Source organism: Heterocephalus glaber, unplaced genomic scaffold, assembly GCF_053883595.1.
Source record: "Heterocephalus glaber isolate CG9 unplaced genomic scaffold, H.glaber_assembly_v1.0 deba00000937, whole genome shotgun sequence".
NCBI classification, from domain to species: domain Eukaryota; kingdom Metazoa; phylum Chordata; class Mammalia; order Rodentia; family Bathyergidae; genus Heterocephalus; species Heterocephalus glaber.
In genome coordinates, this window is record NW_028258173.1 from 2,615,997 (window position 1) to 2,637,321 (window position 21,325).

General features: G+C 50.7%; 1 protein-coding gene and 1 long non-coding RNA gene across 8 annotated transcripts in view; one reads left to right on the forward strand and one right to left on the reverse strand.

Annotated features, from left to right (window-relative positions):
- The first annotated feature begins 25 nt into the window (after positions 1–25).
- LOC110345096 (uncharacterized) lies at positions 26–5,488 on the forward strand. Its single transcript, XR_002388178.2, has 3 exons — positions 26–295; positions 1,233–1,435; positions 1,821–5,488. It is a non-coding gene; the product is annotated as an uncharacterized LOC110345096 (long non-coding RNA).
- Ccdc40 (coiled-coil domain 40 molecular ruler complex subunit) overlaps positions 566–21,325 on the reverse strand; it is a 56,202-nt gene continuing 35,442 nt past the window's right edge. For 3 of the 7 annotated variants that reach the window (XM_087208340.1, XM_004860878.4, XM_087208342.1), the window contains 10 exons: positions 20,251–20,494; positions 19,975–20,157; positions 10,114–10,359; positions 9,058–9,271; positions 7,765–7,934; positions 7,513–7,604; positions 5,867–5,987; positions 4,303–4,491; positions 2,777–2,935; positions 566–1,477 (listed from right to left, as the gene is read on the reverse strand). In XM_087208340.1, the coding sequence (XP_087064466.1) occupies positions 1,229–1,477; positions 2,777–2,935; positions 4,303–4,491; positions 5,867–5,987; positions 7,513–7,604; positions 7,765–7,934; positions 9,058–9,271; positions 10,114–10,359; positions 19,975–20,157; positions 20,251–20,494 (1,867 nt within the window). In that variant the 3' untranslated portion in view covers positions 566–1,228. Of the gene's footprint in view, positions 1,478–2,759; positions 3,178–4,302; positions 4,492–5,866; positions 5,988–7,512; positions 7,605–7,764; positions 7,935–9,057; positions 9,272–10,113; positions 10,360–17,877; positions 18,211–19,974; positions 20,158–20,250; positions 20,495–21,325 lie in introns of those variants that run through there. The other 4 variants (XM_087208344.1, XM_013078125.3, XM_004860879.4 and 1 more) reach the window with 4 other exon arrangements.

A 21,325-nucleotide genomic window follows, 5' to 3' on the forward strand; every position in this document is an offset into this window, starting at 1 on the left:
GAGGCTAGGCCAGCGGTATGAGCGCTGCGCCCCCTAGTGGCGATGTGCGAGGAGCGACCCCGACGCGGGCGTGGGCAGGTGTCCTGGGGCGCCTGTCCGGCTGTGGCTGCAGGTTCCTTTGGGGACAGAGAAGGGACACGACGCGCGTGGGCACAGCCGGGGGCAGTGAGACTCGGCGGGGGACGCGTGGAAAAGGCGGAGAGGCTGGAGTCAGCCCGGATCTGGAGGCACCTTTCACTCACTGCGTGACTCACCCTTCCTCCTGGGGGAGGAGGCGAGGCATTGTGATCCTCAGGTGAGAAAATGCGCATAAAAAGATAGGCAAACTTACAGGAGTGAGATCGAAAACCTACCGACCGGGATTCAGCTCAGTGGTGCCCCGAGGCGCCTGCCCAAGCACAAGGTCCTGAGTTCCAATCCCCGGTGGGGGCGGGGGTGGGAGGAAGGAAAGGAAGGAAAGAAAGAAACCTGTGCGCGCAGAGCGGAGGAGGGTCCGTGCCGCGACCTCCCTGCCTGATTTGTAGTTCTGTATTTCTGCAGTTTTAGAATAAACATGTCTCACTGCCATATTCAAAAGGAGTATTTTATTCTGCTCCAGAGTTTGCAAATGAAGTTCTTTTGTAGAACATTTTTCCTTTCCCCCTTAGAGAAACCACAGGGTAATTGTCTCAGAAAGAAGCCAGCGTGTGGGAGAGAGGCTAGCAGGCGGGGAACAGGCCCCAGCTTGCTGTGGTCCCGTTACAGCCCAGCGCCTGCTTCCTGGGAAGCCCTGAGGCCCTGCACACTGGGCAGCGGGGTGGGGAGGGGATGGGGGCCCGGAAGGTGGCTTGGGTCCTCAGTTGTGCCCTAGCAGAGCTCTAGGAATGAAGCAGTCCCACCCCTGGCTTCCGTGGGGTCCCTTCTTCCCCAGGAGTCTGGCCCTGGGGACCCACCACCGACTGCTTTTTACTTGGACCAGTCAGGCCCTTGGGCATGTGGGAGTTTGTATTCACAGGCGATGCCCCCGCATTTGGAAAGGGGACAGTCAGGCTCACCAGAGCTGTGGACACTCTGGGTTCTACTTTGTTTAAACTGAGTGGCTGAGAAATAATTCCTCAGGGGTGGCCTGTCTGTGTCCCATAAATGGTGTCATTATGAAGGCACCCAGATGCTGTCCCTGGTGATGAGCAGAATTCTGGGGGTCTTCTTTAGGGTTGGGTCCTGGAAGTGGGGGGATCCATTATGTTTTCTAGGAAGGCCCCAGGGACTCGAGCTTGCTGGCGATCTTCTGGCTGATGGGGCGCAGGGCCTCCTGGAACTGGGGGTGCTCCTCCTGTGCATGGGCCAGGATGGTGCTCAGCAGGGCCAGCCGGCCCTCCAGGCGCTTGTGTTCCAGCATCATGGACTTCCGGGAGCGGAACAGGAACGAATACTTCCCGTCCACCACGGCCTGCAGGTGCTTGAGGCGCGTCTGTAGGATCACAATCTCTGAAAGGTTCTGGTTGGGAAAGGGACAATGTGTCAGGGTGTTGGCCCCCCCAGCTCACCTGAGAGGGTACCAGGGAGGAGAACCACACCTTGGGGAAGGAGAGAAAAGTGAGTTTCCAGTCCCCAGGGACAGCCAGATTCCCACTGCCTGGGACCCTTATTCATCCGTCCAGAGAGACTGGGGGGGCGGGTACTGGGGACTGAAGTCTATAGTCTCAGTCACTATTATACCCTTGTCCTTGGGACCTACCTTATTTACTTATTTATTATTTATTTATTGTGGCACTAGGGATTGAACTCGGGACCTCTGCACTGAGTTAGATCCCTAGCCCTTTACTATTTTTTATTTTCAGACCGAGTCTTGCTGAGTTGCTTGCTAAGTTGCCCAGGTTGGGCTTGAACTTAATGATCCTCCTGCCTCAGCCTCCCAGAGCGCTGGGATCACAGGTGTGCGTCACCACGCCTGGCTGCAAGGAGACAGTTTTGATGCCACTGTATGTCAGGCCTGATGCTGGATGCGTTCCTGTCTCAGCTGGCCAGGCCTGTGTGTTGGAGTCACGGCTGACCCCTCTTCCGCTCACACACAGCCAGGCCGGCAGGAGATCCAGCTGGGATGGCTTCTGAATTATACACATGCAGAGCGCTGGCCGCCTTCATCTTTGTACAGCACCCTCCTGAAGAGCTGTGTGCCTCAAGCAGCCTCTATGTGCACCCTGGACCCTCGACCGCACACCCTGGAGCCAGGCATCCTGCGGAATCCCAGGCCATCTGTGGCCCACACCCCTCCGCTGTCTCCGCTCATCCCGGCTGCAAAGGCCCAAAGTCCGGACTGTGCTCCTCCTGCAGCTGCCAGCCCTGCCTCCTTGTCCTGCTGTTCCCCTGGCCAGCAGCCTGGGGCCGCTCCTCCCTTGCTTCCTGCAGGCCCTCGCCCTCTCAGTTCAGCCTTCCCAGGCCACCACACTCAAATTTCATTCCCCATTTCACCCGGAGTCCCCAGCACAGCTCTCTGCTTATTTTTCTTCAAAGGATTCACCCCCATCTCACACATCTTGCCTTCTCCTTATTTACTCTGCGTGCCCTGCGCTCTCCTTCCCCCAGGATGGAACTCTGCCTCGTCTGTCCTGCAGTCCTAGCATCCAGATTGGTACCTGGCCCATGACTGATAGTGCTTAATATCTGCTGAGTGAAGCAATCACAAGGGCACAAAAACGTAAACACCAGCGTTGCTGTCAGAGACTCTGGCTTCTCCTGGTCATGGTGCACCCTCCTGCCCAGGAGCCTCAGCTTGAGGGACCCCTGGGACTCTCACCTGCCGCTTGAACGCCATAAGCTGCCTGATGTTGGCGTCAAGCGTGTCTGTGTCCACCTGCATCCTGGACAGCGTCTCCTGCTTCTCCAAGAGGGAGCTGTTCAGTAGCTTTTGAGTCTCTTCCAGCTCCAAGATGGTCCGGTTGCACTGCTCAGTGGCCTAGGAGACAGACCTGCTGGGCCCCTGCATCCCAGTCACTTGGCAGATAGGCCAAGGACCCGCAGGTGTCTTCTGGCCATGCACTGGGCTGGGTGGGACCCTTCATGTGGGGGAGAGGGATGTGCAAATGCAGTGGCTTCCAGCAGGGTGGGGCAGAGACTGCCAGCTGAGGTGGGGTCCAGAGAAAGATGAAGGCAGTCGCTCTCTGGGCCAGGCTGGGGACACAGACCTCCGGGATGGGACTGGAGTATGAGGAAAAGGCCCCGTTTATCAGCCATGGAGGGGCTCCTGTTGGGAGTGGCCCAGGGAGCAGGAGGACTTGGGTGCTGCCTGGCAGGGTGTGGGGCCAGTGGGGGACACAGGAGGCTCCTTGTGAGTGCCCAGGGACCTCTGGGGCCACATTCTTAGAGCTCCCCATGGCCTCCACACCGTGCACGGCCACGGCTGCTGTTGCCTTTAACCGTCACCTCCCCGGGAGGCAGTTCCTGCCCCTCCTGCAGCAGCAGACACGGAGAGGGGCTGGGAAAGGCATCTCACACCCACAGCCATGCAGCTGGTCAGCGGGGCCGTGAGCCAACCTGGGAAGTGTGAGCTCAACTTCCGACCTGGTGATGGCTTGGGAATGGGCACTGGGGCAGCACTGGTCTGTCCTCTCCCAGGTGGACAGAGATGCAGGCTCTGGGGGTGCCCACTGTGTTCCCAGCAGCCTGTCCCCAGCCCCCACTGGCAGTACATCCTCACCCACACTGTGTATTTCCCAGAGGCTATTTCTGTTAAGCAAAAGGCAAATACCCGGCTGCCTCAGCCCCCAGGTGAATTGTGCTAGACCCCAGGCAAAGTTCCAGGGCCAGGCCCAGGACGGCACCAGGCAAGGGGGACTCAGGAGCCCCTGGGGAGCTCAGGCCACATTGATGGCCACATCTTCACCCAGCAGGATCCAGCACATGGGCCACGCATCCCCTCACAGAGGGTGGTCACTGCCCAGAGGACGCAGTGGCTTCCGTCACCGGGCAGGACAGATGGGCTTGCCCAGTTCCAAAGCTGGCCTCCCGATCCACACCGCCCCCACGCTGCTGTCAGTGTGTCGCAGCAGCATGGACCGCAGCCCAGGGAGTGAGCGAGAAGCAGAGAAGACTCCGCCATGGGGACGGGGTGGTGGGAGCCAGTGTGAGCACAGCCCGGAGGCCCTGGGACCCCAGATGACGTGCCAAGGGGGAGGAAGTGTCCTTGACGGGAGAAGAACATCGTGATGCCCAGCCCCAAGAGCAGACATGGAGCTGGATCAGGAGCACCTTTCTAGAATATTCCGCGGGTTGCAGAGGCAGAAAAGGACCATGAAACCCCTGTGTTTTCCCGCTGCTGCTCACCTTGTGAGTTTCCCTGATTTTCCGCTGCAGCTCAATCTTCCTGTGGTGGAATTCGGTCCTGGTGAGAGCCTTCTTGTCCACCTTGCTCTGCCCCTCGGCCTGGGTCATGATGGTCTCCCTGCGAGTCACCACCATCTCCATGTCCCGGATCATCTTCTCCTGCTGCTTCAGCAGCTGCCCGAGCTTGACCTGGGGGCACAGGACAGAGGGGCTGCGGGTCCAGGACACCAGCTGTGCCGCGAGCTGCTGCCTCGCCCCCACAGCCTGTCCCCTGCCGGTGCCATCCCACAGGACTGGCAGGGACACAGTGCGGAGTCTGGGCAGCAGGCATCGAATACACTTATCCCAACATTCTTGCCACTTTCTGAAGCAGGTCTGGAAGTCCTCTTTCGTGAGTGTCTTCAATTGTCCTGTTGCAGCTGCCTCGTTTTGAATCCATTCAAAAGGTTGACCTTTGATGGTCATTTTAACTTTGAGGAAGGACCAGAAGTTGCACTGTGCCAAATCCAGTACATAAGGTGGATGAGGACACATCGTAATATTTTTACATTTTACAAGCCTGCCTTGCCTTTGGATGGCACCTGGCAGCAACATTTACTGTATTTTTGATCACACCTGTGAAGACACTCAGGAAAAAGGACTTCCAGAACTGCTTCAGTAAGTGGCAAGAATGATGGGATAAATGTATTTGATTTGAGGGGGAGTATTTCCAGGGGTGATTAACGGCAATGTGTCCTGTACTATAAGAGATTTTTAAAATGTAAACATTCAACCATATTTTTGAGTACTGCCTGTGTATTCCTCTCAGGCTTCTCTCTTTCTAGAGGATGCTTATTGTTTCAAAGAAACCCATCCCAGCATATGAGGACCATCCACAGGACAGAAGCTGTCCAGAGACGGAAGGATGCAGACAGGTCCAGGACTACACAAAGTGCAATTTAGTGGGGACTTGTGGACAGACGTGTGACTCAGGCAGCACCAAGACAAGTGGATCCCCACGAAATCTCACTACATATGAGGGACGAGATGGGGATATCTTTCTGAACCCTGTTATCGTATGAGGCTGTTCCTGTCCCCCATTGGAGGGTTGTGAAATGTGGTGTCACAGCCTGCATTTTGTGTTTGTGTGGTGCTGGGAATTGAACCCAGGGTCTCATGCATGCTAAGCAAGTGCTCGATCACTGAATTATGGCCCCAGTAGTTTTTATTTTGCAACAGGGTTTCTCCAAATTGTTCAGGCTGGGCTTGAAATTGCAATCCTCCTGTCTCAACCTCTCAGAGTGCTGGGATTACAGGAATGTGCCACCACACCCAGTTTTCAAATATCAGAGTGCCTTGATCACTTGAATTAAGGATAAAATAGTGTTTTGTGAAATAATGTGTGTACAACTGTGCGTGACCCGTGACTGAGGCTCGTGACCCTGTCATTGCTTCCGTGCTGCAGGGACAGAGGCAGACCCTGCCAGTGGGGTTGTCTCAGGACGCATCTGTTGCCCTCTGGCCAGGATGGCCCCAGGAGCCTGGTCCCCAAGGCCCACCAGTCCCCACCAGGCTCCATCCATACCTTCATCCTGTGGATCTCCGCCTTCATGGCGCGGATTTCTGTCTGGCTGGCATCGGAATCCACCGAGGCGCGCATCTCTTTGGCCAGTTGGATTTTTTTCTCCCAAAGCATGATCTGGTGTCTGGAGAGGTGAGAGAGGTAGTGTCAGAGCTGGAGAAGTCAGTTTTCTTCCAGGACCTCAGCCAGCCTCTGAGCTGTCACTGCAAGACTGAGAGGTTCATGATTCTGAATGTTTACTCTGTGGCTCCTTGCAAAAAAGCTCTGTCAACACTTAAGATACACAGACCTCAGGTACACAGGGAGAGAGGGGAGGAGGAAGACGGGATAAGAGAAGGGCAAGAACTGAGAAGGATGGAGAGAGAAAGGTACTGAGAGATGTGGAAACACAAATATATAACTTCAGGAGCTAAGAAAGTAATGTAACTGATGGAAGTTGACTTTAGAAGTAAAAGCCTGAATATCTATGGCCTAAAGCTAGGAGGGGTGATAAAAAGATGTGGTGAATTTAAATTTTTAAAATATTTATTACAATAAGACACATTGCCAATAACACCCCCAAAGATACTCCCTCATACTTTGAACACAACTGTTCTTTGCACTTTCTGAAGCAGGTTCTGGAAGTCCTCTTTTGTGAGTTTTTTTAGTTGTGGTGTTGTGGCTGACTTGATGTCCTCTGAATTAAAAATGTTCACCTTTCATGCTCATTTGGGTCCTGGGAAAGAGCCAGAAGTCACAGGATGCCACATCCAGTGAAAAAGTAGATAAGGACACAACATAGTGTTTTCACTATCTGTAGGACAGCACTTAGAAGAAGCATTCACTGTCCCCATAGTTTTGATTGTACTTTGTAAAGATGTTCAGGAAAGAGGGCTTCCAGAACTGCTTCAGAAAGTGGCAAGAACGATGGGATCAGTGTATCTGAAGTGAGAAGGATTTTGAGGGGAATCATGGCAATGTGTCATTTACTGTTATAAATTTAAAAATTTAAACATTCACTGTGTATTTTGTTCAGTCTTTGTATTAAAATGTCACCAAAGACACCCCAAAAGCACTGGTCCCAGATGGTTTTAGGCAATGGATTCTATCAAGGAAGGGACAATCCCTTTGGGGTCCACTCTCTCTGAGTGTGCTGTATAAAATAAACTACACCCACAAGGTGTGGACCCAGCAACCATTCCAGCTGGAGCTGTAGATCCACACGCATTGGCATGGAATGATAGCCACAAAGACAGCTTCAAAGGGAAACGTTTTTGCTAAAAACAAAACAAGAAAGAAATATGCCTGCACGGTGTTTTTCTGAAAAAGGAGGAGAGTTGGAATTATATGTTTTCCCTGTCCTCCTTGTTACAGTTAAGATGCTTGGGGTTGGGTGTTTGATAATCAGACACCATAAAAATAATACACATTTTAACAAATTTATGTCACAGAAAGCCACTCAGTTTCCAGCAGTAACTGGTCTGGCTGGAGGCCTGCCACCAAGGGTGGGAGACCAGATGCCTGTGGTGGCTTTCTGTGGTTCTTCTGGGATCTTTGAAGGTGGGCTCAGAGCCACCCTCAGTGGTCCTGATGAATGATGGCCACATCCACAGATGCACTGCAGGGGTGGTGACATTTAGAGCAGATTCAAAGCAGCACCCAGGACTCACTCTGCCTCCACCAGGCCGTTGAGGAGGGAGGCCTTCTCCTCGCAGAGCTGGTTCAGCTTCTCCTGCATCTCGATGGTCTCCCTCTCTGCGTCCTGCAGGGAGAGAGCAGCACAGCTGTGGGGAGGACCTGGGACCATGGATGCTGGGGCTGTGGCACCTGGTTCCCATCACAGATGGAAGAGCTGCAGCCTAATCAGGGACGCATGTCCCCCAGCCTGTGCTTAGGACCCGCGCTGGGCGGGGCGGGCTGACCTTCAGCCCACGCACGAATTCTGTTTCAGTCACCACGTTGCTGTGCTGCAGCTCCTCCGAGTTGCACCGGTTCTTGCTCAGCAGCACGTTGAGCTTCTTCAGGTCATGGTCCAGGTCTTTCATGTGCCGGTCAATCTCCTTCTGCTCCCTCTTCTCCTGCTCGATTTTGTCTGCACAGAGAGCAGAGGGCAGGGTCCTTGCCAAGGCAGCAGAAATAAACCCCAGGAGAGGAGCCAGAGTTTCCTTCTTCCTTTCCCCCCGCGTCCTTCTTGGGGCTCCCACTGAATCACATCTGTGCTGGGCCGGAGGGCAAGACAGAGGCCTCTTCCTGGTGCTACTCTATCAAAGCCTGGTCCTTTGAGGGAACCTCGAGGACCCCAGCTGAGGGCCCAGTAGGAGTGGGAGGGAGGGCGGGGCTCCCTGGAGTCTCTGGGAAAGGCAGACCTGTCCCAGCCCAGCCGCCAGGCTCAGGGCAGGGCGCAACATGACAGGTATTCTTGACATCAAGACAGGAGGAGGACACCTAATGCATGTAGTCTGTCCAGCTCCAAGGTTCTCTGCCTCTCCCACCACTGGGACCCCTGAGCACCCCAATGCTTGGTCACCCACACACTCCTCTGTCACCCTCACTCACCCTGACAGATCTCACCCTATAGCCACGCTTCGTGTTTTATTCAGCTTCGGGTTTCCCACAGCTGCATCCCACTGACAGCTCTGTGCATCTTGTGCACCCTCCACCCTCCATCCAGCTGCCCAGGGGACCCCAAAGCCCGGCAGGAGGGCAGCTATGCCTCTGAGAAGTGGCCAGGAAGAGCAGACCTGCCTGGATCTCAGAGTGAGGATATCTCAGCAGCTGGCACATGGGTGGCCTAGGAAGGACATGCCTCGCTCCTTCAACCCTGGCATGCGAGCAGACTTTTAGGTCTGCGATGCAGCCTGGGTGAAGGGGATAGTGTAGTTGGAGTTTTCTGGGCTTGGCTGTAGGAGGTGCTAGGACGTCATCTGGCCTGAGCTTGGGGACAGCCAGGGGCCCCATAGCCTTGAAATCAGTACCGCCGTGCTTTTGAGCTGGCAGTGCCATCCTCCTCTCTCTAGAGAGGAGTCTGTGAACTCTGACCGGTTCAGTCCATGTTGTCACCCTCGCTGTGACTGCAAAGTCAGCCGCTAGGCAAGGCTCACGTTTGTGAAACGTGTGACCTGAGTGTTTCTGTTGCTCGCTCTTAAGGCTGCATGGTAGCCCAGTGCTGCATCCACCTGGGGCCCCTCCCCCGGGGGATGCACAACGTGGCCTACTCTCTGTGCGCAGCTTCTTCTGCTCCAAGATGTGGGCCTCCTTCTTGAGTGTGTCCAGGGACACCAGCTGCTCCTCGCGCTCCTGCGTGACCTTGACCAGCTCCTGCTGCAGGCGGAGCCAGGTCACTTGGGCCTGAGTCACATTGGCATTGTACTCTTCGGTCAGCTTGCTCAGCCTTTTGATCTCCAGCTCCAGGGGCCCTGCTTCTTCCCCCTAGGAGGGACATTGGCCAGAAGGCAGAGTGAGTCCCAGGGTTCAGAGGTCTCCTTGGGTGGCTGCAGAGGCCCAGGCATTGACTCTGAGTGGCTCTGCTACCTCTTAGAGGAGGGCCAGGAGATTCTATCAGTTCCCTGCTCTGAGGGCCCAGGTCTAAGCCACAGGGGTCCCCACGCGTGAGGCCTCTAACTCCCGAGTTGGAACACTGTCCACTGCAGCAGGCCATCACAGCTCAGGGACTTTGCTCCCTGAGGGGCCACTGGGTTGTGTGGGTTTTAAAGTCAAAGGGGGCTGTCCAGTGTGGGGTCCCACCTGAGCGCTCACTCTGCTGCCCCTCCAATGGGGGACCCATGGCATCCTTTAGGTTAGACACATGAGTGACACATAGGACGTTGAACCTCACATTTGTTAGGCCACTTTCCTTAGATCAGGAACAGTGGGTGAAACCCAGCCCACTCCTGTCTGTTTGGGCCACAGACCATTAACAAAATCAAAAGCAGAAGACTGCTCAGGGCCAGGTGAAAATGACATGGAATGCAAATTTCAGTGGCCAACTTCTTAGTGGATACAGCCCAGCCCTTTCCTGCACCCATCGCCCATGGCTCCCTCCTGGCTGCCAAGGCTGGGACAGGACATCTGGCCTACAGTGCCTACCACCTTTATTATCTGGCTGAGCAGAGGAGCCTCTGCCTGGAGTGTCCACACGCTTGTAAACAGGGAGGGGAAGAAGGCTTACTATGTTCTATGAGCGCATTTCTAAATCTAACAGGTCCTGAAAGGGGCTCTGCCCCCATCAGGCACAGGGCGGGCCACATTGCCTCTCCCCACCCAGGCCTCACCCCCAGCTCAGAAACCATCTGCTCCAGCTGCTTGTTGAGGAAACTGATGAGACCCTGCTTCCTCTCGATCAGGATCGTGCGCCGGGAGATCTCGTTCTCACTGTTGGTGATGAGGTCGTTGACTTTCTTCATCTCCTGGTCCAGCTCGGCCAGCGTCTTCTGATGCATGTCCAGCCTGCAGCTGGTGTTGGTGATGTCCAGGGTGGCCTGTGCAATGTCGCCATCGATTTTGGAAAGATGTGTCACCTGAGTTAGGCAAAGGAAAGGGGAAAGGTGAGCATTTTACCTGGGGTGGGCCCTGAGCTTGCTGCCTCATTTCCTGGCCTCTCTGGATGCTCATCAGGAAAAGTCAAAGGAACAACTGAGTAAGAGGATCCATGGCCACCCCTCCATCCTAGGAGCTGGCCAGGGCCTGCTGGCTGGAACCTGGATGGTAACTTCTTACAAGAAGAGAGAGATAACACTTGGTCTTCCTTGTTAGACAGACAGTAGTCTTGCTTGCAGACAATGGGATCCCACACTTAGAAGACCCTAAGACTCTGCCAAAAGATGTTTAGAGGGCTGGGAATTTAGCTCAGTGGCACCATGCCTGCCTCGCAGGTAAGTGCAAGGTCCTGAGTTCGATCCCTAGTACCGCCCCCCCAAAAAAGATGTTTAGAGCTGGTAAATGAATTCATCAATGTAGCAGGGTATGAAATCAACGTTAAAAATCCATAGCTTTACTATACACCAATAATGAACTAACTGATAAAGAATTCAGGAAAATAATTCCATTCACAATAGCTTCAAATAGAATAAAATACCAAGGCATCGCTCTAAGGAAATGAAAGACCTCTAGAGTGAAAATTTGAGAACACTGAAGAAAGAAATTGAAGAAAGCACCAGAAGATGGAAAAAACTCCCATGTTCAAGGCTTGGCAGAATTAATATTGCCAAAATGGCCATGTTGCAAAAAAGCAATCCACAGATTCAATGCAATCTCCACCAAAACACCAATGCCAAGAGGTCCAACGTGGCTGACCAGAGGGGGAGTCACGTCTGAGATAGTCAAAGAAGATTCACTGAAAATACAGGTTCTCTGAAACGTAGATGGTAGGTACCTCTACCCTGAAATGGAAATTAATCTGCAAGACGATACATTTAATGACCAAATATCTGGGTCGCTGTAAAGTAGCGCTGGCGCCACCACAGATGGCCCCCACTGCTCTGGCCACCACTTCTCCAGGCAGAGCCATCAAGAGCCCGTCCGGAACAGCCTGAGGGAAGGAATGCATGCTGCAGAGCTTGGACTCCTGGGGCAGCATCTGCGTACAGTCCGCAATACTGGGAATGCTACATCCCTGCGGCATCTTCTCCAGTGCTCACCATGGGCAGGAGAAGCCCTCCCCACCCCAGGCAGACAGAGGGCAAACACAGCAAACGGTGGCCCCCCACCAATGGAGGGTCCCACTATGGATCACATCCCCGGAGACGGAGCGGAGGGAGCCGGACTGGTCAGCTGGTCCAGAGTGAGCTCTTCCCTGTGCTCTCCACAAAGACCAGAACACTCTTGAGTGAGGAGGAAATCCTGAACAGCGATCATCATCACGCTCAGGGGGGCTGGGGGAGTCCTTAAACCAAGCCCAGGGACCATGCTGGATTCTGCTTGCTGGCTGGAAAGGGGAATTCAGGAGATAGGGTAACTTCGGGATTTGAGTGCAAAGGCAAAGATGGGACAGGCTAGGGCAGAGAACTGCTTGCGACAAAACAGAAAATATCTGAAACAACACGGAGATGTGCCCAGCACAAAGGGAAGCAGGAGTCCCCGGATGCTGCCAGAAGATGAACAAGCGCTCAGTGTCAGAAAAATATTTCACACTGTCCCCCTCCTGAATTAATGAGGAGGTCGGATTGCAGGACAGAGACGGAAGACTGCAGGTAACCCTGCCCACTACACATAGGCTGCGTGGCAGAGGCGGGCTCCAGGAAGTGGGCACCCCTCACAGAGCTTGGGGTGGCTGCGCGCTGGCAGACCACTGAGAGAAGGGAGCGGCGTGCACAGTCAGGCTGCTTGGCACAGCAGGCGAGAGAACTGCGTGCGTGCGTGTTCTCTGGCTGGAGCAAGACCTGGGTTCCTGACGCAATTTTTGTGGTTGTTCTTTTTCTTTTTTCCTTTTTCGGCTTTGGTATAGCTGTTATGTTTCTCTTTCTCTTCTCGTTTCCCTATTCCTTTTCTTCAATTCTACATTCTCTATCAAACTATTTTCTTGTTTTTCCTTGTTTCTCCCACTTTTCAAGTTTTTCCCTATTCTGCTCTTTTCCTGTATTCTGCTATTCTGCTCTCCCTCAGTTTTTCCTGTCTTCTCTCTTATTAACCATCTGTTTTCTATATTCTATTCTTTTTGCTCTTCCTTATTTTACTTAGCCCTTGTTTTTTTTTAATCCTGCCTCTTCTCCACCTCATAGGTGCACAAATATATCAACAGGTTCTGACAACCTGGAAGCTTTCCTCAATCCCAAATTGCAGCTCCCTCCTCCTACGTCCCGTGTCATCCTGTCCCCGCAGTTTCTTAAAACCCTAAATACTAATTAATCCTTTACTCCAAGAAAGCAAACAGTGGGTAGAGGAGCTTTATGAATCAGTTAAAGGAGAAGTTAAGAGACTCAGTGAGTTCAAGGAGGGCATGCCCCAAAAGCTCACAGATCTAGCATACAAACTGACCAACAGGATAGGGGAGAAACAAATAATTGAGAGATTATCAAAATGGCTTAAACCACGAATGACAGATTTACCAAAAATACCGACTCCACAGAGAGATGTCAGGCAGAAATGCCAGAAATAAAAAATTGTATAGAATTCATAAATTGTGGAAATGATCAATGTGAAGACAGGGTTTCTGAAATCAAGGACAAAATGGTAAATTATGATGAAATACTCAAGAAACTTTAACAATGATTAGAGAACAATAAAAAGTCACCAGGCCGGGGATTTAGCTCAGTGGTTTTGCCACCTGCTGCGCAAGCGCAAGGACCCAAGTTCGATCCCTGGTACCAAAAAAAACCCCCAAAAAACAAAAAACCATCACCCACCAGGTACTAGACAACATTAAAAAGACCAACCTAAGGCTAATTGGAGTTAGAGAGAAACTAGAAGATAGCACACATTGAATAAAAAATCTTTTCGTAGAAATCATAATAGAAAACTTTCCAAGTATGGCTTGCAGAACACCAACTAATTATGATGAAAAAAGAAGCTCACTATGACATCTTAGTCAAATTCTCAGATGTACAACAGAAAGACAGAACCTTAAAGGCTGTCAGAGAAAAGTAAATATCATGTACAAAGGTAATGCTTTAGGATTATAGGAGACTTCTCAACACAAACTTTAAAGGCCAGGAGAGCATGGAGTGAAGTATTTCAAGCCCTAAAAGCAAACAACTTCCAACCCAGATTAATATATCCCGCAAAACTTTCAAGATAGATGAAAAAATAAGGACATTTCATGAAAAAGAACAACTCAAGTGATACATGAACATCAAATCAACACTCCAAAAATACTCAAGAATATTCTAGACAGAGACAATAAAACCAACAAAGCCAAAAATTCAGATGGAAGGGCCGGGGATTTAGCTCAGTGATTCCGCTGCCAGCCTTGCAAGCATAAGGACCCGAGTTCGATCCCCGGAACCCCCCCAAAAAAAATCAGGGCAAAAATTCAGATGGAATGCATAGATCAAACAAGGCCAATAGATAAAGAAAAAAGAAAGAAAAATTAAAGGAGTCATCAACAGAAAGACAGGAATAAATCAATACTTTTCAATAACATCTCTCAATGTTAACGGTTTCATCTCCCCAATTAAAAGACACAGATTGGCAGACTGGATCAAAGAACAGAACCAAAAGACTGTTGCACTCAAGAAACTTATTTAATCCAAAAAGATATTCATAAACTAAAAATATTGATGGAAAGCAATTATTTCATGCACCATGACCTCGAAAGCAAGCAGGGGTCACAGTTTACTCTCAGACAAAGTAAACTTTAAGCTAAAACTGATCAGGAGAGGTCACTACATCCTCTCCAAGGGAGCAATCCAACAAGAAGAGGTAACACTTGTAAATATATATGCACCAAATACTGGATCACCTAACTTCAGAAAACAAATACTGCTGAACATAAAAGCTTAATTAAACATCAACACAATCATAGTGGGTGACCTCAATACCCCATTTTCACAAAGAGACAGATAAATGAAACAAAAAACCAAGAAAGAAATATCAGAGCTAAAAAAAAAAAAGAAGTATCAGAGCTGAACCACATCTTTGAACAAATGAACTTAGTAGCTATCTACAGAGTGTTCTAACCCACTACAACAGAATATAGATTCTTCTCAGCAGAACACAGAACTTTCTCCAAAATAGACCATGTATTAGCCCACAAACCTGCTTAAATAAGTATAAAAGAATCAAAATCACCCCATGTTTACTATCAGACCATTATGCATTGAAACTAGAAATCAATCATATAAGAAACCACAGGAAGGCCAGGGATTTAGCTCAGTGGTTTCACCGCCTGCTACGCAAGTGCAAGGACCCGAGTTCGATCTCCAGTACAAAAAAAAAAAAGAAAGAAAGAAAGCACAGGGCTGAGGATTTAGCGCAGTGGTTCCACCACCTGCCTTGCAAGCGCAAGGTCCCAAGTTCAATCCCCGGTCCCCCTCACCCCCCAAAAAAAGCACAGAAAATTTATAAACATCTGAGAGAGTTAAAGACATCATATTACAGTGATATATGCACATCAATGTTTATAGCAGCACAATTCATAATAGCTAAATCTTGGAACCAGCCTATATGTCCATCAAGATAATGGGTAAAGAAAATGTGGTATCTATACATAATGGAATAATGCTCAGCTATAAAAAAGGATAAATTTGAGACATTTGTTGGAAAATGGATGCACCTCAAAAACATGTTAGTGAAATGAATCAGGCTCACAAGCTTAAATACTGTATGGCTTCTCTCATTTGAGTAATTCAAAGTACAAAGTAAGGAACAAAATAAAAGATTGATAAAAGGAAACAGGGAGATAGATATTATGCAAATGGGAGGAGGATAAGAGATTAAAGGTGGGAGAATGGGGGAGGGGAAGAGGACATAAAAAGATTTAAGATGCATCATATACATGTACCAACTACTCACAATGAAAATAATCATTATATGTCACAAATATGGACTTAATAACAATAATATTAAAAATAATATAATAATAATTGATAATTATTGAAAATGGGGAAAGGGATCTATATACAGAGGGAGAAGGGTGTTGCGGGGAAGGGAAATAAAAAGAATTAAGATATGTTAAGTACAGGTACCTTACTCCCTATGATGAATGAAACATCACATATAGCAAACATATACCAAGAAAAAAAATTTTAAAGAAATTTTAAAAACCAGTAATATTCACAGAACTAGAAAAAACAATCCTAAAATTCACATGGAAACACAAATGACCCAGGCTGGAAGCATCATGATACCAGATTCCAAATTATACTACAAAGCCATAGTAACAAAAACAGCATGGTACTGGCACAAAAACATACACATAGGCCAATGGGGCAGAAAACAGGACACAGACACAAACTCACACAACTACAGCCATCTGATTCTTGACAGAGGAGCCAAAAATATGTTGGAGAAAAAAGGTCCTCTCTAACAAATGGTGCTGGAAAAATGACACCCATTAGTAGAAGACTGAAACTAGATCCCTATCTCTCACCTTGTACAAAAATCAATTCAGAATGGATCAAAGATCTCAGTAGATGACCTGAAATTTTGAAACTGCTAAAAGAAAACAGAACAAACACTTGAAGCCATGAGCACAGGCAGAGACTTCCTGGATAGGACCCCAGCAGCACAGGGAATAATAGGAAGAGTCAGCAAATGGGATGACATCAAACTACTATAAACGTCCCTGCACAGCAAGGGAAACATCTAACAGAGTGAAGAGACAACGGACAGAGGGAAGAAAACCTTTGGCAGCTACTCTTCTGACAGAGAATTAATATCTAGACTATATAAAGGCCCCCAAAGCTTAACATAAAAAATCAAATAGCCCAATCAGTAAATGGACAAATGAATTCAACAAACTCTTCCCAAAGAGTGAGTACAAATGGACAATAAGTGTATGAAAAAATGTTCAACATCTTTAGCCATTAGGGAAACGCAAATCAAAACTATATTGAGGGCTGGGGATTTAGCTCAGTGGTGACGCCGCCTGCCTCACAAACGCAAGGTCCTGAGTTCCATCCCCAGTACCAAACAAAAACAAAAACAAACTATATTGAGATTCCATCTCACTCCAGTCAGAAGAGCTGTAACCAAGAACACAAAAAAACAACAAATACTGGCGAAGATCAGGGAAGAGGACCCCTTCTACACCTGCTGGTGGGAATATGAACTAGTACAACTAGTATGAAAACCAGTGCAGAGATTCCTCAAAACCTAAAAATACAGCTACCATATGACCTAGCTGTACTCCTCCTTGGTATATACCGAAAGCAACTAAAGTCAGCATGCTGGGGTTACCTGCACTCCCAGGTGTACTCTGACACAATTTACAAGAGCCAAGATACTGGAAACAGCCTAGATGCCCATCAGTAGATGAATGGATAAAGAAAATGTGGCATATGGGATATTCACAATGGAGTATTATCGAGTCACATAAGGAAGAACAAAATTCTATTATCTTCAGAAAAATGGATAAATGTGGAGACCATGATGTTGAGCAAAATAAGCCAAACTCAGGGCCAGGGATTTAACTCAGTGGAGCTATGCCTGTCTCCCAGGCCCAAGATCCTGAGTTGGATCCCCAGCACTGCCAAAGAAAAAAAAAAAAACAAGGCCAAACTCCAACAAACGTCACATGTTCTTTCAAATATGTGGAATCTAAAAGAGATGACAAGAAAGTAGAAGGGAGATTATTATTAGTCAAGAGGAATGGAAGAGGGGGAGGGGAAGGGAGTGTCAGGTGGGGGACGGGACAGGCCGATCAAAAGATATCATACACATCTAGACCCCTCAAAATGTGAAACTACCGCAGAGGGCAGGGCAAGAGGGATGATGGGGCTGAAAATGATCAAAGCATGTGATGTGCATGTAAGAATCTGCCAAAGTAAAACTCATTACCCAGTATGGCCAATTTAAAAAGTAGAAAAAAAGCCGGGGCGTGGTGGCACACGGCTATAATCCCAGCACTCCGGAGGCTGAGGCAGGATGATCGCCACAAGTTCAAGGCCAGCCCGGGCTACATAGTGAGTTCAAGGCCAGCCTGAATTACATACTGAGTCCTTGTCTCAAAAAAACAGGGAAAAAAAAGGACAGTAGCGTACATTGTGGAGTTAGGGTTAGAAATTGTAGGGCCAGGGATTTAGCTCAGTAGTACCTCGCCTGCCTCACAAGCATGAGATCCTGAGTTTGATCGCTGGTACCAAAAAAAAAAATGTAACCTGCTTTTACCTTTGATAAATCATGTCTTATATTCTGTCCTGTGTGATTTCTAACAGCTGTACACCTACTCTGCTGGATCCCTGACAAAGCATATGAAGCAGCTGTATCAGTTAGGTGTTGACTCCAGTCCTCAACAGTTCCTAACAGGGCTCCTGGCTGATGTCCCAGGCCACGGGCAGTGTGGGTGAGGAGAACAAGACCCTGGCCCTCCATGAGCCATCTGTAATAAATATCCCCGGTCTAGACAGCGCTGTGGGAAACGCTTAACCCTGGCTTCTCACCTGCACGCAATGGATGCACGTCTCGTTCTATTGGAAAACTGGAAACGGTCCTGGACGGAAGAGACCCCACCATGGAGTGGAAACCCAGCGCCGGCCTGGGAGCCTCGGCGTGGCCACCTGGCTCATCTGCCTCCTCTGTGGGCTCTGCCGGGGGCAGGAGACTGCTTCACCCGGCCCCCTTCCTGCCAGTGGGGTGTGCTGAGAGGACCTGGCGAGGCCCCGGGAATGGGCGGAGGCTGCGAGCCCAAGGAGTCCCCTTTCGTAGGGCACGGCTCTGCAGGTGGCCGTTTGCGCCCCTTCTGGCCCGGGGCTTCTGGGGGCTTCTGCCGATGGCCACCTCAGCTTGTCCTCCCGGGACACGGGCCAGCCTCGTGCCTGGCGCTCACACTCTGACTGCAGCTAGAGCCCAGACCTGCCCGCCTGCAGTCCAGGCTTCCGGCACCCGTCAGAAGCACAGGCTGCTCCTCCAGCCCCTCTAGCCAGCTGGCTGCCCAGCCGATGCTTTGCCAAGGTCACCCTCACACCGCCCTCTCCCTGCCTGACGCCCTGCAGGGGTCCCCAGCTCAGCGACTTTCTGTCTCCAGCTCAGCCAGAACACACCGCTTCCCCAGGACAGCCACATCATCCCTGACCTCACTGCCTGGGCCTGCGTCGACCCCCACCCTCCTCTGGACCCCAGCTCCAGGTGGATGATTCCGTCTGTCCACCCTCTGCCCTGCTTCCCAAATTGTCCCTGCCCCGCCCCCGACAAAAAGCTTTTGAGCGTTCAGACGGTCTGACTCTTCACTGTCCTCTGCCGGACACAGGTGGCAATACATGCCGGACCTGTAGTTACCCAGGAAGGACAGGGCGGGGGAACTGGGGGCCTACGGTTGTTGGTTGTGCTGCAGAAAGGCCAGGCAGGCTCCTTGGCCGCCCTCAAAGCCGCTGGGATCGTCCGCTTTTGCTGCCTGGTGGTCTTGCCCCCTGCCCCGCTCCCGTGGAAATGACAGGCGGGAGCTCAGCCGGCAAGTCCGGAGGAGCTGCTTCCAGCCCTGTACCCCTTACTTCCTCGGTGTGAGGCCGCTGGGCAGAGGGACAGCAGCCACCCATCCAGGAGGCCAGGTGGGCTCCCCAGTCAGGCCAGCTCCCGAGCAGTGAGCACCAGAGGCAATGGCCCCTAGGGAGCCCTGCCTCTGCCCCTCCCCGGGCCTCTGCACACAGCTTCCCAGGCAGTAGGTGTGACCCTCTGGGGACCTCTGGAACAGCTGAGCAGGCACAGAAGTTTGTCCCTATGGTTGCGCTGACAGGACACCGGTGGGGTCCTGCGGAGGGTTGCTCGAGACCCTCCCCACCTCAATGTACAGCTAGGCATGGTGATGCCAGCCTGAAATCTGAAATTCAAATCCAAAGATCCAAAGTTCGAGCCTAGCCGAGTAATTTAGCAACTGAGCAAGACCCTGCCTCAAAAAAAAAAAAAAAAAGAAATAAAGAAATAAAATTTAAAGAGGGCTAGAGATGTAGCTCAGTGTAAAGGCTCTGGGTTCAATCTCCAGCACCACAAAACAAACAAAACAAAACACCTAAACAGAGAAAAATTCAGTGACTCCCACACTTACTATTTGTACACTTTTCTCTCTGTAAAACTGTTAAAAAATGGATTCAAATGGACCTACAAACAGGTGTGTCATGAGTCTGGTGTTGTTTAAGGTGTGTAGCATGTGTATGCAGGAGTTTGAGTGCGTGCATGTGTGCTTGGGTGTGTGGATGTGTTTGCATGTGTCTGCTCATGTGTCCAAGTGGGCAAAGGTGTATATGCACGTACCTGTGTCTGCATGTGTGAGAATGAATGTATGTTCCTGTGTGTGACAGAGTAATGTCCAGAAGGAGAGGAGACACAGAGAGCAGCATTTTAAAGGGGGGCTGCCCTGGAAGAGGGGACAGAGCTGTCTTGCTCTCCTCTTCCTGCATCCGCAGGTTTCTACACTAACCACTAGGCCCCGTGGGTACAAGTGCCAGGCTCAGCTCCTGGTGCTCACATGGGTTAGGCAGCACATGCTCACCAGGAGGACACCCTCTGCTCACTGCGTGCCCGTCCCCCAGCAGAGGCTGGCCTACCATGTTCGCCTTCTCCTTCTGGAGCTTCAGGAGGAGCTTGTGGAAGTGCTTGGCCATCTTGTTGGAGGTCATGTGCTCCTGCAGCTTGCTGGCGACAGAGGCGTCCAGCTTGTAGTGCAGGTCCTGCTCGCAGCGGGTGGCCTGGTGGACAGCCTGCAGGTCGTTCATGGCCACTGCGTGCTCCTGCAGAGGAACAGCCACAGGCAGAACATTCCTGAGGGGCCCACCAAGGGGCAGCTGCCAGCACTGACCCAAGGGGAGGGGACTGCAGTGCACCTGGAGCCCCTTGCTGAGGGCGTCCTCTGTGTTCTGCAGGGTGAGGTGGTAGGTGTTGAACTCATCCTGCAGGGCCTCTCGCTTGGCCAGGCACTGCGCGGTCAGTTTCTGCAGCAGGCTGGCTTCCGTCTCGGCCCGGTTCAGGATGCCGGCCAGCTTCTCATTCTTCTCTTCCTCCTTTATGATGGATTTCTTATATGCTTCGATCTCACCATCGATGGACTTAACTTGATGCTCACATTCCCTGTGGAGACGGAGACGGCAAAGCCAGTCATGTGCTGGAGACTGGAGACCCCGAAGGACAGCACTGCCCCACTCGCAGGCAGCTCATTGTGTGGTTTGTGCCTAGATGTCCGCTCAAAGCCTCATGCACTCATAGGCAGGGCTTCGGGGAGCTGACTGCATGGGGACGCAAATCAGTCCACTGATGAGTGTACAGCTAAACGTGATTTTGAGAGGTGGGTCTGGCTGGAGGAGGTGGTCACCGGGGATGTGGCCTGGAAGAGTCTATCTCCCTCCTTGCTCCCTTGATTTCTCTCTCCATACTTCCTGTCTGCCACACCATAGCAGCCCTCCTTTGCCAGGCCCCTCTGCCATGCTGCCCTGTCTTGGAGCCAGGCAACTATGGACTGGAACCTCTACAAACTGTGAGCTGAAATAAACTTTCCTCCTTCAACTTGTGGGAGTTGGGCATTGTGGCCCAGTGATGAGAAAATAACTAAGACACTCACTAAGTGGACTTGACCAGCAAAGACATAAATTAGGAAACCAACTCTTAACATTAGCCAAACCTTGAATGTTGTTTTTAACTGTATCAACAGAACCATTACCTACTGAAAGCCCATTTCAAACTCTTTAATGCCAATGATTAGGAGGACCAGGAAAGTAACACAGGGTCGGGCCTTACACTGCGGGTTTCAGGTGCACACCTTTCTTACCTAGAAAGAAATATCAACCTGGCCTCACAGGGGAGGACACTGAAGCTTAGGACTTTTAAGTGACTTAGCAAAGCCCATGGGTATGGTTGGGGACATCTGGTAGGGCTCATTTTAACTTCTGTCACCCCTTCCCTCAC